The 16,748-nt window shown below is 41.6% G+C and overlaps 1 protein-coding gene across 1 annotated transcript in view; it reads left to right on the top strand.

Annotated features, from left to right (window-relative positions):
* The window catches only part of SLX4IP (SLX4 interacting protein), a 174,401-nt gene extending 161,243 nt beyond the window's left edge, over nucleotides 1-13,158 (top strand). The window contains exons 7-8 of the mRNA XM_039874485.1: nucleotides 6,762-6,865; nucleotides 8,250-13,158. Of these exons, the coding sequence (XP_039730419.1) occupies nucleotides 6,762-6,865; nucleotides 8,250-8,970 (825 nt within the window). The 3' untranslated portion in view covers nucleotides 8,971-13,158. The remainder of the gene's footprint in view (nucleotides 1-6,761; nucleotides 6,866-8,249) is intronic.
* The last annotated feature ends 3,590 nt before the right edge of the window (nucleotides 13,159-16,748 follow it).

Raw genomic sequence — 16,748 nt, 5'->3', positions numbered from 1 at the left:
ACTTCTCGAGTCAGGCATGGAGACAGGCCTCTTGAAAAGCATGGACATTAGGTGGAGAGTGGGGACATGGTTCCCCAGAAGAAAGTTTGACTGTTATTTCCAGAAAATGAGTGAGCGTCCACTCCCAAGACATTACTACCATCCTTTTTTTATAGGTAAAAGGACTGATGTTTAGAGAAGATAAGTGGCTTGTCCAGATCTCACCAGGAGGTAGTGACCGGGAGGGAGTTAGACCCAAGGACCCAAAGATGACTCAGCATCCTGTACGCTTTCTATAACTCCATCTCTCCCTAACCATGATGGCAACTGACCCACCGGGTACAGTAGAGAGAACATTGCTCAGAGAGCCAGGCCCTCTCAACTCAGTTCTGCCCCTAGCTAACTGTGGGGGCTTAGACACTTAGTTTCTTCGGTCTCATCCTTCTCATTCTGGCAAATAGGGACCATACCTGTCTGCCAAATACTCATTAAGACTCTGATGAGATGTGGGGGAAAGGACTTTAATCCTATAAGTTCTCTACAAATGCAAGGTGTCTTTTGCCTTCTTACAAACCTCATGTGGTTTGTGTAGGCATGAGGGATTTTTTTCTTTTTATAATAATATCAAAAAACACGCTTGGTGCTTTCCAGTTTCCAAAGTGTGGTTCATACACCTTGCTGCGTTTTAATTTCTCGAACTATCCTGAAAAGTAGATGAGAAGCCAGCCATTGGGGTGTTGAGAAACTGGTTCTGACGCAAGGAACCAAGGAATGCCAGACCTTTTCCTCCGTGCCCCTCGCCTCTGCACACCGCCTCTCAGCCCCCGAGTGTTAACCCAATTTGATCAACTCTGTGTATGTCATGCTCAGCAGAGGAGATCATGAGAAAGTCAAAAACAGTAACGTTTAGAATGTGACCTAAGACTATATTCAAATATTCTACCATGAATTACCTACTTTTAAAATATTCTGGTCGGGTTATTATTTTTATTTGAGAATGAACAAAACAGAATTAGAAGAAACTCATGTACATAACCATGAGAAAATAGATCCAGCTATCAGAAGATAAGGACAGAGAATACCACAGTCATTACTATATTAAGTACTACTGTGAGAAATATCTTACTAGCATTAAAGAGCTTTTATGCCCCTCTTCTCCCAGTCTTGCCTTCATATCAGGCAGGATGTTTTGCAGTCCTGGAAACAAGAATTTGGTGCGATAGCTCCTGTCACACCCCTCCAGCCATGGTTGTGAGGAGCGAGCTGTGGTTATGGTACATACACAGGGCTCTGGACGTGACCATCAGCCTGATATCATGGCCCCTCTCAATTCTAACTTAGACTAATAATGATGTCTCAGTGCCTGCAGCCAGGCGGCTAAAAGCAGGCAGCAGTATTTTCCCAGCAGACACCATGTTTGTCAGGTGAGTAGTGGCATTTGCCATCCATGCTGTTAGTCATGCTGAATCAGGTCCCTGGAGTGTGGTAAGAACAATATCACCTGCCTCAAAGTGACATTGGTGAGTACATGAAACAGTGCCTGACACCCAGTCAGAGATTGGTACATGGTGGCTGATCACATCTGTCCAAATATGCCTGTTCCAGAGTTATCACTGACTCACCCTCTATTAACTACTTCACTCAATCCAGCTACCACCCCACTTCTCTGTTCCCCCTTACTGCAGACTCTTCAGAAGTGTTATCTAGACCTGTGGTGGCCAACACTGTAGCCGCTGGCCACATTTGGCTATGGAGCATTCAGAATGTGGTGAGGCAGAAATGATATGAAATACACACCAGATTTCAAATATGTAGTATAAAAATATAAAATATCTCCATATTTTTACATTGATCACATATTGTAATGATAACATTTAATATATTGGGTTAAATAATATATATCATTGAAATTTAATTTCACCAGTTTCCTTTTACTTTTTTAACAGGTCAGTATAAAATTTAAAGTTATATGCATGACTCATGATATATTTCTACTGGAGAGTTCTAGTCTCCACTATGTTCTTGAACCCATCCCTGGTAGGCTTGGGTCCCAGCACTTCACCAGAAACACCTTTTGTTGATCACTTTTCATTTCTAACCAGTCAGCAGCATTTGACACAGTTGTCACTTTCAGTGAAGCACTTTCTTCTCTTGCCTCTAGGGATGTCATGTTATCTTGATTTTTCTCTTCTCTCCCTGATGGTTTCTTCACGGTCTCCTTTCCTGAATCCTCCTCATTCTCAACTTCTTTTTTCTCATCCAAACTCGTTCCCTAGAGGAGCTCATCCTGAGGGATACCTTTAAATGCCATCTCTGTGGACTTCCCAGCTTTGCGTCTGCAGCCCAGACCTCTCTCTTCCTATAACCTATATCTTAACTGCCTGCTCAGTGTCTCCATTTGGATATCTAGGAGGTAAGTTTGCATACCTAAAATTGGTATCTTGGTTCCATTTTCCCAAGCTTGCCCCTCTCCCTGTACTTCCTGTATTGGTAAAGGATAACTTCCTTCATCCAGTTATTTAAACCATAAATCTTGGAGTTATCCTTGACTTTTCTCTCCCTCTCACCTCTTATAGTCAGTCTATCAGCACATCCTTTTGAGTCCCCCTTCAAATTATATTTCCAATCTAACCACTTATCCTCCTACCACCTTCTCCAAGGCCCATCGTCTCTGAGTTGTCTATTGCAGTAACCTCATCACTGGTCTCCCTGCTTCCACCTTGTCCCTCGCTATACCCAAAGTGATTCTTTTCTAATGTCAAGTCACTTTTCTTCCTGGAAACTTCCAAAGGCCCATCATTCTCCTTAGAATAAAATGTGCCACCCTTATAAAAGCCGTGCATGATTTGCCCCCACACACCAATACACACACAGACTTCTTACCTGTTCAACAACCTCTTCCTGAATTGCTTTCCTGTTCCTCCCCCCTTACAACACACACTGTCCTCAGAGCCTCAGTGTTTTCGCTTCTTCCTACCTGAAATGCTTTTCCCCATATGCTCACGTGGCTTGTTCTCCACTCAGGTCTCTGAGTAAAACCACCTTGTTATCTAACCACAGCCTTCCCTGACCACCATATATGTAAAACAACCCCCATGACCTTTTAGAGGTTTATTTTTCCTTGTAACGTTATTGACACTTGACACATTATATATTTATTTGTTTCTTGTCTTCCTCGTTGGGATAGAGTCTTCATGAGAGCAAATATGATTTCTGTGGGTTCACATCCTTTTCCACAAGATTCTTGAATAATGCCTGGCAAAGAGTTTAGTGTTGCCTGATCGATTCTGCTGGACTGTGCTCAGTTGTCATTTCCATGCTACTTTAGGGTAGAAGTTCCTTAACTCTGCTGGGTATCACAATCACTGGAGTGCTTACCTAAGATGCGAATGCCCTGACCCCACCGCCCAGAGATCAAATCATAGTAGGTCCTGGGGGAGAATCCAGAATATTTTTGAACAAGCCCCCCCGCCAAGTGATTTTGATGCCTGGGGTGACCATAACACACTTTGCAAACGCTGCCTCAGTGTACCATGTTTATGTTTCTCTGTTTTGTTGAGCTGTTGTTTCATGTATGTCCGCAGTTCTTGAATCATCGGGGAACCTAAATCGAGATCTGGCCCCACCTCAGATCTTGTGAATCAGAACTTTCAGGGATGGGTCCTGAGAATCTATATTTTGAAAAGCTCCCTCGATATATCTGATACAGCCCATCTTCCCACTAGCCTTTGGGAGCCCCAGATGTATTTTACAGACTCCTCAAGGAGATTATAAACTCAAGAGCAGATGCTTTTTTTTATGTCTTTTTAGGCCAACTTCTCTCCACATCCCTCATTAATCCAAGAGTGTTCTGTTCAAAAATAGCACTCATTAAGGCACTGTGAAGTGAACACTTTGATTTATCAACAATTTCAACTTGCCTTTGTAACTTGAATATCAACCAGTATTTCTTTTTTTCCTTTGGTGGTAAGTAAAGTTTTAGTATTTGCAGATTTGAAAAATACATGATATAAAATATATACTAAGTTAGTAATAATTGTTTTACATGAATTGATGTTTTCATTGCAAGAGGCTTAGAAAATAGTCATGTATATGCAAGACATTGGAGCACATTTAATGAACCAGTATACTTTCAACCAGTATTTTAGTCCAGCTCATTCTCTGATTAGAGGCAGGAAACCAGTCTTAGTTGCCCAGCTCATTCTGGCCAGGGATCTCTTTGCAGTTCTTTCTGTCCAAGAATTTAAAATGTGTTTCCCAAGTCAGACCAGACAGCATTGAGGTAATGTCATCCATCGTACTCGAGCTCTTACCTGCTCAACCTCCCTCTTGGACCCTTACTGGGGCATGCGCTATGGCCATTCTCGACTTCAGCATGGCTCCCTGGTCCCCAGAGCATCCCCAGGGATGGGGACCCGGCTGGTCACTTGTCTGGGAGCCTGCCCGGGCTGCTCAGGCTCCCTAGATTAGACTCCTTCTGGGGCTCGTGGCCTTGCCCTACTTCTGTTTTCTCCTGGAAGTCTATCTATCTAGACACTCTTTACAGGTGGAAAGTTGTAAAACTAAAATCCTCAAAGAATTGCCAAAAATAAAAATAAATAGAGTTCCCATGGCGGACTAACTCTGGATTTTGGATGGCCAACTAGTAGCCTTTCTAATGGTGTTGGATTTATCTGTATTCTTTGCAGAAGATGTCAAGGCAGAATTTAAAAAGGGGTAGTGTTGTCCATGTACAACCAAGAAGCACTTGAAATCTCAGCAGACGCTATACATTATCTGCATCTAAGAGTTTTACCTCTATATAAGCCATGGTTTGCATTTTGATGCCTGATGTGAAAAAGTAATCAGGACAACTCCCTTGGGAAATCCTGTTCCCAGGTGATAGCTGCTTCCTCTGGAGACCCACTTGTTGGGCCCAGTGACCGAGAACGCAGGCTGGGATTTAGCAACAAAGGGGAATGAATTGACCCTAGAAATGTAAGAAGGAGAGATTTCTAATAAGATCTGACAGTTCAAGGGTTGAAGGAGTCTAATCTCTTTTTTTTTTCTGCCCACCCAGTCTTTATACAAATGTAAATATGCCTCCTTCAACAAATTGCCAAATGTGGTTTTAATTTGTAAGCAGGAGACTCTGCTTGGCCTTTTTTTCTTTTTTCTTTTTCTTTCTTTCTTTCTTTCTTTCTTTCTTTCTTTCTTTCTTTCTTTCTCTCTCTCTCTCTCTCTCTCTCTCTCTTTCTCTCTCTCTCGCTCACATCCCCCCCCCCCTTTCAAAACAAAGCCATGGGGTTTACACTTTTTGAACTGGACATTTCCTTTTGTCACTATGTCACTTTTTCTGTTGTCCTTTTTCTTCCAAGGATATTTTCCCCCATTGTTTGTTGTCACAGGAATTTGGGATGACAGTCAATTGTCCTGTTTCTTAAAGAAGTTTTTGAAGTTCCCATAGGAAATACATAATGTTCTTTAAACTAAGTTTAAAAATAAATAAATAAGGGCAGTGATTGAATCCAGTATGAGATTCGAAGTGTCACTGTCACGGCATCCTACTTTCTGTGGTCTCCGCAGTATCCATTGTTGTTATTTATGACCCTGACTGCCTTCCATTGTGGACTTCTTCCAGCCTTGGGGAATTTACATCATTCCTCATAGCAAAAGGCTTTCTGGTTCCCACAGAGTTGTTCAAAGCCTGACTCATGCTCCTTATGTTAATTGTTCAGCTCTGAAAATACAGCACTTATAGGGTGTGGTTGTGAGGGGGAAATCTACTGTACTTATAGGGCATGTTTAGAAGTGTTTCACACATAAATCTCAGTCTCTCTCAATCTTTCATTTAACTTTTAAAGTGTAGCTCTTTTGGGTCAACTAGTAAGTCTTGTGGCAGGGAGGAGCATCAAAATGCAGTATAATCCAATGATACCTGTAATATTCTGTTCGCTGACTTTTAAAACTGACATAGGTCATAACCGGATATGACTTTGAGTGACATTGGTCCAGGTCTGAACCCATAGGCAGGGTTAGTGAGAGCTACAGGCTAGTGGGGGAGGGCAGTGGTCAGACAAAGCTCATACATCGGCCTGTGGGACAAGGAAGCATCATACCGATGGCTGCCATCTACCAGGCTCCCAGGGGCTGTCGTTAATTCTAATGTAAGTCTAAGGATAGGTAGTCTTAGACCTATGATCTCTGAATTATATAAAACCATAGTAATGCTATTATTTAAGGGGGAAAAAAGTCCCAGTTTTTTAGCAACCAAGAGTCACAAGCTCAGTTTTCAAGGTACCAGTATTAAAAGACTTAACTCTCAATGCAGTCTTGAGTATTGCAAAGGCCACATTCTGTATTTTTGTAACCAGAGAAAACATGGGCAATTCTTGGGATAGCCAGGATAGAGACCACCGCAGGACAAGGTTTCTCTGGAAGATCAAAGCTCGCAAACATGCTGCTGCCTGGCACTGTAATTCTGGGTTTTGTCACAGTTGAGGCCTGAGAAATATCAGACATTGGCCAAGAGTTCCCAGATGGTTCGGAATCAACATCCTTTCCATCACAGCCTCGTATGTTTGTGGCGTATGTTAATGTATGAAGTGTGTGGGCTGAGAGTTCAAAAGAAGTGACAATTTATCAGAAGTTCTAGATTTAAAAAAATTAAAATAGTCTAATACTAAGCAGTTGCATCTAGTCCTCACAAAAATTAATGTGTTCACTGGGGCATCTAGAGTATAACTGTTTTTTCTCATGTTCAGCTAATAGATTTCTTGTTGAATCTTTGTTATCTTTTGGAGGAGACAGAAAGACCTCTCCATGGAGCGTCTGATTATTTTGCTGAGTGTGCGGAGAGTCCACTTCCTCCCAGTGCAAAGCTCAAGAGAAATGCTTTCAAAGAAATGTAGGTCCAATGTGTTTCCTTTTTCTCAGTTCTGTCTATATATGTGGCTACATCATGTGAAGTCTAGAATTCAGCAAGAACGCACGGGATTTAATCACAAAGCCCCCTCTGGCACTGAGCCTGCCCTAAGTCACACACTTGCTCTTCCACCTTCTTGACTGTTCTCTTGCTTTCTGGACAACAGAAATCAAGCCCTTGCTTCACAGGTGTGTTGCAAAGAGTAATTAATTACAAGCGCTTTGAAGATGAAAAGCACCTGTCAGTGGTATGTTTCATACAACTTTCAAAGTGACTAGACAGATCTAAAAAAAATACATTTCTTTCCTAAGATACTTGTTTCGACCCTAACATAATTACGATAATCCTTGTGCCCCTGATAGCAACGGTGAAAATGTGAATATATATATATTTCTTTCCAGACTAAATATTTCAGCTTCATCGTTTTGAGTTTGGTGGTTTAAGAAATGTCTTGCCATTCTCAAGCCTGAAAATATATGTTGAAGTCAAAGTCTCTAGTCTCTAAATTTTCTCCGTGTAGATTTTATCCTGCCCTTCAATGTGAATTTTACCATCAGAGTGAAGTTTGCATTGACTGTTGTATGTGCTGTAAAAAAGATGTGCACATGCGTGCACGCACGCATGCGTGCATGTGTGTGTGTGTACATACACACTCTCTTGTGTTTGCCATGATTCTTTCTTTCCTTACTCTCTGGAATTTTTTCTTTTATACTCTCTGGAATTTCTTCCAGAACATTTCAAGTTATATTAACTGAATCCCAATTCTTATGATAATGAACAAGCCTGACATCAGCTAAATGGTGTTTATATTTGAGTAATACCTTGAAATGGCCTGAGAGAAATTCTGGAAGATACTTTACTTACAAATGAAAATCGTGTGTATGTGTGTGTGTGTGTGTGTGTGTGTGTGTGTATGCATGTACAAGCATGTTCTTGTACACATACACACATAGAAACGTAAACACAGCCTCTGCTTTGGATGTATTCGAACAGGTACTTCTGGGGGGGGCGGGAATCAATATATCAAATGTAGACAATACTGACTCTTAACATCTGAAATAAATGTCTGCCTAAGATAAAATATGAATTCTAAACTCCATTGATAACCCAGTGATCAATAAACAGTATATCTTGGTGTGTCCTAATGTATTGGGAAACATGAAGGCTATTGCTTGATCCAGTCTGCATTTAAAAATCCACATACGATTGTGGATTTTTCTAGATTTGCCAGGAAAATAGGGAAAAGGGAGAGTAGCGTGCGCCTTCTTTTTTCAGGTGTAGGAAATGTGGTAAGGGGAATTTGGAGGAAACTATGCCATTACAGCTTAACGAAACAAAAAAAAAATCTTTTTTTTGTTTGTTTTAGTGTGAAAAGAGCTGAAACAAAAAGCAGCATCTTGAGCAAATCACAGAGCAGCAGAAACATTGTGAGAACATGTAGTGACTCAGTGATTGCAGAGAATGCAGTGAGAAGGGGTGGTACTCAGGCTTCATCCAGTCCCCCGTCAGAGTCCATGGGACAAGCAAAGGATTACATAAAGGCAGCTGGGAGCCACTGGGGGCTAACTGTTCAAAAGCTGGAAAATGTTCATCAGACCCAGCCAGAAGACACTAGCAGCCAGCAAAAACCTCATCCTGGGGAGTGGTTAGACACAGGGCTTCTAAGCAGGAGCCCTGTCTGGAGCTGTGAGTCAGCATCACCAGGTCCAAAACAAAGTCCACGAGGGGCCAGAACACAGCAGAAGCGCAGGAACTGCGGCTCTGTGGAAGACTTCGACCACCACAAGAGAGTGCCTCTTGGAATTGATCGATTAGTCCCGAGAGAAATATTAGTAGAAAAAAGCAAAGCTGTCAGGGTTTTACCAACTTTAGAGCTGTCAGATCCGGGGTTACTTTTGAAACAAGATTTGGCAAAAACTGTGTCTAATGAAGAGTTGCATGTTTTGGAAAAACTCTCCTCCAGACATCTTATGAAAAATAAGCCAGGGCAGGCAGAGCAAACCGGCTCAGCCACAAACACTGAAAGATTAGCTCCAATTCAGGGCAGCCCAACCAAGAAAAGGAAGAAGTACGAAAGAGGCCACTAACTTACTAAAGAGGATTGCAAAGTTGTGGTTGAGTATATAGTGGCCAAACCTGTGAAAAATGAGAAGTGTGTATAGATGCTGTGATTTCAAAGGAATTAGAATGATTATTTTAAATAGAAAATATATATCCGTGTTGGGGTTAGCTTTCAAAGCAGTCAACTCCAGGAGCCTATATGCTTATCCTAACAACATTGCTACTTTCTCATCATACTTTATAATTGTCTTCAGAAAATTGTTTTAATGATAAACATCCATTCACATTATCAGGGATAGCACCGTTCATGAAGAACTATAAGAAGAAACCGACCATGTGCCTCCTTGTACAGACCATGCGTTGGGCAACACAAAGACAGCGCCACAGTTCAGTTCTAGGGGTATGATTTATCCCGCCCCTCAGTCTGACGAGGGCAGCAGTAAAGGAACAGGCCAGCGGTTCTCAGCATCTAGTCCCACACCGACATCATTGTTTGAAAATGTGTTAAAAATGCCTATCTTGGGCCTCACACCAGATCTACTGAATGGGAAACTGGGTGATTCTAAAACATGCTCACGTTCAAGAACTACCATCTAATTGGAGACTCCTTGGTGTTTATTTCCTCCGGCCTGGCTACCCGTGGCCTCCAGTTCATCAGCTTGGGCCCTCATGTGGACACGGGCATCTTTCTGCTCCCTCAAACTTGTAAAGCACCTGGGTTTAGTGTATGAGTCACTCTGTTCTCAGGTTCTTAAGGGTGACAGCCATAGCACCCAGTGAACTGTTACTTACCCTATGAATTGCAGGACGTTTGCATATAGTTTGGGCCAGCATTAGGGGAAGACATGGCAGACGCTTGTTCTTGTTTGTAGTTCCTGTCCCTGTCCTCACCTTTAAGATTTTGGTTAGGTTCAAGACTGACCAGAACCCAAGGGGAGCTCAGTGGCTGGAGTTTCCAGTTTCCCATTTGGAAGTCTTCACAGGCAGTTAAAGTTTCAAAACAGGAGCCTAGTTTTACAATATCACCCACTAATGTCTCTAGTGGGCTTGCTGAAATGTTATGTAGTGAATCATCACAATGACTTATTTTGGATAGACACCTACTGAGGACTTTCTTAACTCAGTTTCATTCTAAAATAAGGAAGAAACCATCTTCAAAGGCAGCCCATCAAATATATCTTTTTTTCTGCTCAACACTGGGTGGTCCTTTGAAGTAGCGCCTCCCTAGTAACAAGGAAAATCAAATATATTCCCAAAAGTGTTGGAGTTAGCAGAAAAAATAATCCAGAAAAAGCCCAACGAAATAACAGAATATGGAAACAGTGTAAGTTTATGCTTAAGACTAATTAGTGGTTTGTCCCAGCTCATTCTGTCTTTCCCCGTGTCTTCTCTCCCCATTTGTGTTGTAGGGTAAGACTCCTTAAGAAGCAACCATATTTCGTGGCATCATTTTAGGTCATGAAATTCAGTCTTGGTCACCACACCTGGCCATGGATATAGATGCTTTTCCTTTGATGATCCAAACCTTGCCTGGAAACCTGACCCTTCTTGTGGTCCCAGCCTGACCACCCTTAACAGGAACATGGCACTGCTCACTGGTATCTTTTCCTCTTCCCTCCCAGCTTTTTTCTTGCTCCCAGCTGATTCTAGTCAAAGGATTCTACAGGATAAGAGGGAGCCCAACAGAATGCAAAACGCAGTGGAGCAGATCCTTTTCATCCAGTATGGGTGGACTGTACAGAATAGAAACCTAAGGAAATGGTATGACATCGAGTTCCATGGCTCATCGTGGGCTCCTCAGTGATCCATGTTTTAGATGTGCTCTTCATGAAGACAGGACCACAGTGTGCCACTGAATTCTTAAACAAAAACAATTATTGGAACAGTTTAAACAGAGGAGGCACAAATAATATAAGCTGAGAAACAAAAAGCTCCCCAGAAGAATAAATAAACAATAAAGAGTAAATAATAAGCTCCCAGGCTAGAATAAAAAAGACAGCTATTCCAGAACAATCACTGCTGCCTGCCACAGAACTAGGAGATGTTTGAACTGGAGGCACTAGAAAAAGTTTTTATTGAGAAGTTTTTATTTCATTAGCTAACCTGGGCCAATGGTTAAAGCCTATTCTTGTCCTTTTAATGATGTAAGAAAAGTCTTAGCTTTAGAGTCCAGTGTATTTGTGGAAATAACAATTACTGTGATCTAAGAGGGAGAATAGTACCACTGGTTACGGATTGATACAGCCTCGCAGCCATCACGGACACTGGATTTTAACAGGATTAACGGACAAAATAGCTCTTTGCTTCCGTGCACTATGGCATTTGTTTGAGGAATTTTGCCTTTAAGCATTTTCCTTCCACGTGTCTGAAACACCCCTGGATCTCTTGTTACTTGAGTGGTTGTGTGATTCTTTGGATATTTGGAAGTGCAAAGGGGAAAATGGCCACTAGGACTTTTCGTTGCTTATTAGGTGGGAAGTGAAGAGTTCTCTACTGTGGGAGTGGCACGTGTTTTGATATTTTTAATAATCTTAGTAATTCAGCATCTGAAAACCTGAGATGTTATCTATTCTTGGTTGAAAAGAATAAGTTCTTCAATCACTTACTTAAAACCCCAAATTAAATGTATACTCAAGTCCTTGTAACTCTGATGCTTGGAAGAAATGTGGACCCTGTTCGATTAATGTTATAATTTTAAACACCCTAACTTTCTCAGTGTCGTGGCTTCTAAGTTATCTTGATGTGCTTGCAAACAACTTTTTGAGAGGTTGGTGTTGGGTTTTGCTTTGTTAGATTATTTTATGTCTGTAAGAAATGTCTGACAACAGTCAGTGTGATTTTTCTTACACATTTTTCTTTTCTTTGCCACTGGAGGTTAATTGTCATCCAGATATGCATATAAATTGCTAAACACAAAGGAGCAAAGTTTAGGGAGAGGAGTAAGTGCTGCAGCTTTTTTGTTCACTCATTTTAATATGAAAGAAGTAGGAAAATGTGTTTCATTTTTATAAAAAGCAACCTTCACAAAAACCCTCTATTTTGCGTTATGGGAGAATGTCACTTGTCTATGAATGGGATATCTTGGGGACAACAATGGAATCACAGTTAATTGTTTGCTTTTGATGTCCTGTTTGGATTTTAGCGTAAATTGTTGTGCATATCAGTGGCCTTTGATTTCAGAAAGAGCCTGGTGAGGGCAGAGCACTTAGAGAAGGAAACTTCTGTGCCCAAGAGAGTGGCTGGGATCACAGTGTTGCCTCTTCTCAGTTTCCTTGAGTTCCTTCTTGGCAGGCCCCACTGTAATGTTTCTACCAAATTCTAGTGAGTGGCCTTCCTTTTGAGGTAACAAATGGCTTTCCTGAGAGCCAAAAGTTCTCTATTCAGCGTGCTATGACTTGAATATGGAAGTCATTTTCAGTTCCCTTTTTTTCTCTTCTGAGGAAATGTCCATGCTTGGTTTATTAAGACAAACCAAGAGAGCTCATTCCTTGTTACTGAAACACTAATGAATTGAAACACGTTGGAGCAAGTAAAAAATCAAAATTAAGCTGATTCTGTTAAATGGTTTAAAGCCTTCCTTAGTACAAAATAAATTAAGCATTGTAAAATGAAGTTAATTCAGCTAATTACTCAAGACAGGAGTCTAACCTTACATATCATTGGTATGAGAATTTAATGATATAATTAGATTCTCAGAAGTCTGCAGAACTCCCTCTAATTTGGTTTCTTTCTTTATTTAGCCAGACAAGGAACAAATAATATATGTCACTGTATAGCATAACAGGGGACTTGAGTGGTGAAATTATTGCCTTTAATTGTCGAGAACTACTCAGAACTAGGCTTCAAATTCCATTCAAATAAGTTTTATTATGCAGCATATCATCATGTGTTACCTTATAATTGTCATTATAGTTACTTAACAAAAATCATAATTCTTTAATTAAACAAAACCCAATAAAACCACACATTCAACCCCAAAGCATCTGATCAGGCAACTATAGGTGTGGGTTTGACAGATCCCTAGAATAACTTACTTCAATCAAGTTAAAAAGCCAAACACTACAGTAATCACCAGGAGAGCTCCTTTTCCAGTTGGCCTTGTCCTCTCATTTGTTTAAATTATTTAAATAGTTGTGCATGCCTAGGAGATGAAAATAGTATATAGTGGAAATGAACCTGTTTTATGAATAAAAAGTAAAACTTTTAAAAATTAACGTGTATCACTTTTCTTCAAAACAAGTGAATTAACCCTAAGGAATATACATCTATTTTTCCGAACATGCTATTTAAAATTATATTCTATTTGTTAAGAGACTTTTTCTCCTTGAAGCAATTCTGAGGGTTTGAATACTGAGTTAAAATATTCAAAGGAGCTATGCATTTGAATCATTGGTCCTAAAGATTTAGGTTTGAAAAACCCTGTGTGGGACGTTATGATTAAATTGGCCTGTAAAGTTTTGGGGTGGTCTTTACTATGCAGTTATGTTCCCACTTCTGCTCCCAATTGTGAGCTAAGATAGACCCCTCTTGTGAGGGGTTAAAGAATGCGACCTTGACTCCTTTCCAGAGAATCTTAACGTTTCCCAAGTGGATTCATTTCCATTTTCTAAGCAGATCTAGTCCTTGATTCAGCACTGAATGTAATCCTGTGCTGAATCTTTCTCTACACCACCGTTCATGACAGAATCCCAAGCCTGACTAGTTGCTTATAAATGTATTTTCCCTCAGGTCCTGTACATAATTTTTCAGAAGCATTTTAATGTCAGGTTGGAATAATACATTTGAGTAACTGCGTGAAATGCCGAGAACCAACTACTGCAATTGATGAAGCAAAACCCATTTCTTCTTCATGTTTCGGTCAGGGCGGCGCGCCATATGGCCTAGCCCATAGGAAAGATGCCCCGGACCTGGACTGGGGATCTGGAGACTAAACGATGGCATGGCGCTGCACGCAGCAAGCCCTGCGTCCAGGCAGCTGCTTGTGTGTTTTGGGACAAGCCACTTATGTCCCAGGCCTCAATTTCTTCATCTGTCAAATAAAATTATCTCTAATATTTTAAGTGCCATCCTTGGCCCTGTAGAATCTTGAGGTAAACAGATCACTCCAATGTGTTAATTTCTCCACCTGTTTAAAAACCGGTTTTGGATACTGGCCACACATTGGAATTACCTGGGTAGCTTCTAGTTAAATCAGAATCCTTGAGATACGGACTGAGTGTTGGCGGTTTTAAAAGATCCTCAAATAATGATTCTTGTGAGAAGCCATAGTTGGGAACTATTGTTTAAAAACATAGGGTATGTGTGTTTAAATGCTAGATGTTAAAAGAGGCAGGGTCTGCCAAGAACTGAGGATCCTTTAAGAGAGGGGCTTTCTGAAAATCAGAAGTGTACCTGCTTTACAAATGGAAAAGGCTTTGGTGATAAGGTGTCAATAAGCATACATTTTAATTATACAAAGAGACGTGTTTTGTGTTCTCCTTAAGGCCCGACAGTAATGCTGCTTTAGACCCGGCACAGCTTCGTCTTTGGCAGCCCTGAGAAGTTGTTACCCTCGTACAGAAGATGAGTTTTTAAAGCACCTAAATAATTGTCTGGGGTTTGCCTTTGATCCATGATCATTAATATCATTAATAAGCTCTCGAAAAGTGCATGAGAATCTCAAGTTCACATTTGGCAGAGCAGTAGAAGAGTGAATGCTTTTAAAATAGTTTGGCTCAGAAAGCGCATCTGAAATAACCCTGTGGGAAAATCAGGAGAATTTCTCATCCTCCAAAGGATTACCTAGGATGAGATGCTGACCTTGTATTTTAAGTTCGGTTACATTTCTTAAAACCTCATTCATTACCCAGCCTGATTTATTTTAGTGGGTGAAGCAGGCTGTGGGAGGGGATTCTAGTATAGTTTCATGTTTGCCTTTTGTTTTCTCCACGGTTCCCAAAAGACCATAACGTATATATTTCTTTAAAAAAAAAAAAAACAGAAGAAACACAGCTTTTTCACGAGATTTACAACAGCTTTTCTCTCAGAAATTAAAGCTGAAGAATTCTCTCTTCTTTGGGCTTCTAAGGCGACCAAGCCCCAGAAGGCCGAGTGCTCACAGGGCGAGCAGAGTGCTGACCTCTGCCGGGGGAGAGGTCAGTTCAGCACACAAGACTCAAAAGGGAGGAAGAAAAAGCAATTCCTCAGCGGGGAGTTTGACTTGCTTTAGGGCAGAAGAGCTTTTATAAATAAGTTCCCAGTCTCCCACGGCCTCTCGCCGGCTCTTCTGTTACTGGTCCTGTCTCTGTGCTTAGACACACACACACACACACACACACACACACACACACACACACACACACACACACATGGGGGATACACGCAAGCAGACACACACAAACACAGACTCACTAACAGATACACATAACTCTTAATTCCACTCACTCCCTCACAACCCTCTCCCCACCTGCCCCTGAAACTGCAGACCCTTCTGTGGAGGAGGCAGGTGATGGATTGACGGGGAATTTTTCTAGGCCTAGTGGCTCTTAAGGCCTTTTTGATTCCTCCTCAACATGCTCAGCTGGTGAGAAGAATGCAGAGGGCTGGTTCCCAAACCCACTGTGGGTGCCTGGGGGGATTAATACCAGCCATCCATTCCTTTTGTCAGAGGGAGAAGGTGGAACAGTAAATTAAAGCGACCTCCAGCCTTGATGTGGCAGGTTGGGCTGGGCATTTGGGATGTGTCCCAGTAGGAGGAGCCTGGAAGGACTTTCTCATAACGATGCTAGAGTGAATCGGGGCCTGTGAAAGAGCAGTGCTGCTTCGACGTGGGTATTTCCTTTAAAATGCGTCCATGTGCCTTCTGCTGAGCTCGGTGGCCATCTAGAGCAGAGTGGAGACTACATGGGCAGAGCCTGGGGCACCTGCCAAAGTTTGCACCCTCAAGTAACTCTCCAGTGAAAAGTGCCTGATCAATCTGAAAGCCCCTCTGGAAGAGATGAGGGGGGGGATCTGCTGTTGGGGTTTTTATTTTGATGCTAATAAGAATCTCTGGACCTCACCTAAAATCTCCATATAAGGCTCAAAAACAAGCAGATCGTTCATTCATCTGTGAATTGTCAATATCAAGTTAGCTTTGCCTTTTCTTTTAGAAACAGTATTTCTCGGTACTGGGTTATCAAATAGCTTGTTCTGGCTCCTGGTTGTAGAAAGGAATTTGGCTATTGTTCCACATGTTTCTAAGGCCTAATTCCGGGTCCTGGTAGTATTTTAGAAAAGCTCGCTGAACTTGATAGAAAGCCTAACTTTCTGCCACCTATGTATGTCCACTTAGGCTCGCTGGCCACCATAAGAAGGCAAACTTAGGAAAGAGGAGATGGTGGGAGAGAAAGTGGGGCTTGACATTTAGCCCTGTCTTGGTCCAAAGGAAGTGGCCACTGTGCAGTGGGGACATCCAGGGAGGGAACTCCTTTATGGGGAAGGGCTGCTAGGGGTTGGAGCAGGGATTACTAAGTATCTCTGAGATGTCCAATCCCTTGAAAACCTCATCAAGAAAACAAGAGTTAAACATCACATTTCACAAGGAGAAAAAGCTGGCCCAAGTCTCTCTCTGTGTCCTGGAGTCCTCCAAGGCCAGGCGCCTGAGCTTACCTTATTTGCCCTAATTTTATAAAACTATTGGGCGGGGGGCGGCAGGAGGGAGGATATGGAAAAAAGAACTATATTCTATTATTATTTAGAGGCTTTAGAAGGCTATCTACACTCACAGACCACGCAATGTTGTAGAATTTAATTGAGCACCAAGTTCATGCTTGTCTTGAATGAG

This window comes from Pteropus medius, unplaced genomic scaffold (assembly GCF_902729225.1).
Source record: "Pteropus medius unplaced genomic scaffold, Ma_sr-lr_union100, whole genome shotgun sequence".
NCBI classification, from domain to species: Eukaryota; Metazoa; Chordata; class Mammalia; order Chiroptera; family Pteropodidae; genus Pteropus; species Pteropus medius.
The sequence above is the reverse complement of the archived record's forward strand: the minus strand, read 5'-3'. Positions and strand labels throughout refer to the sequence as shown.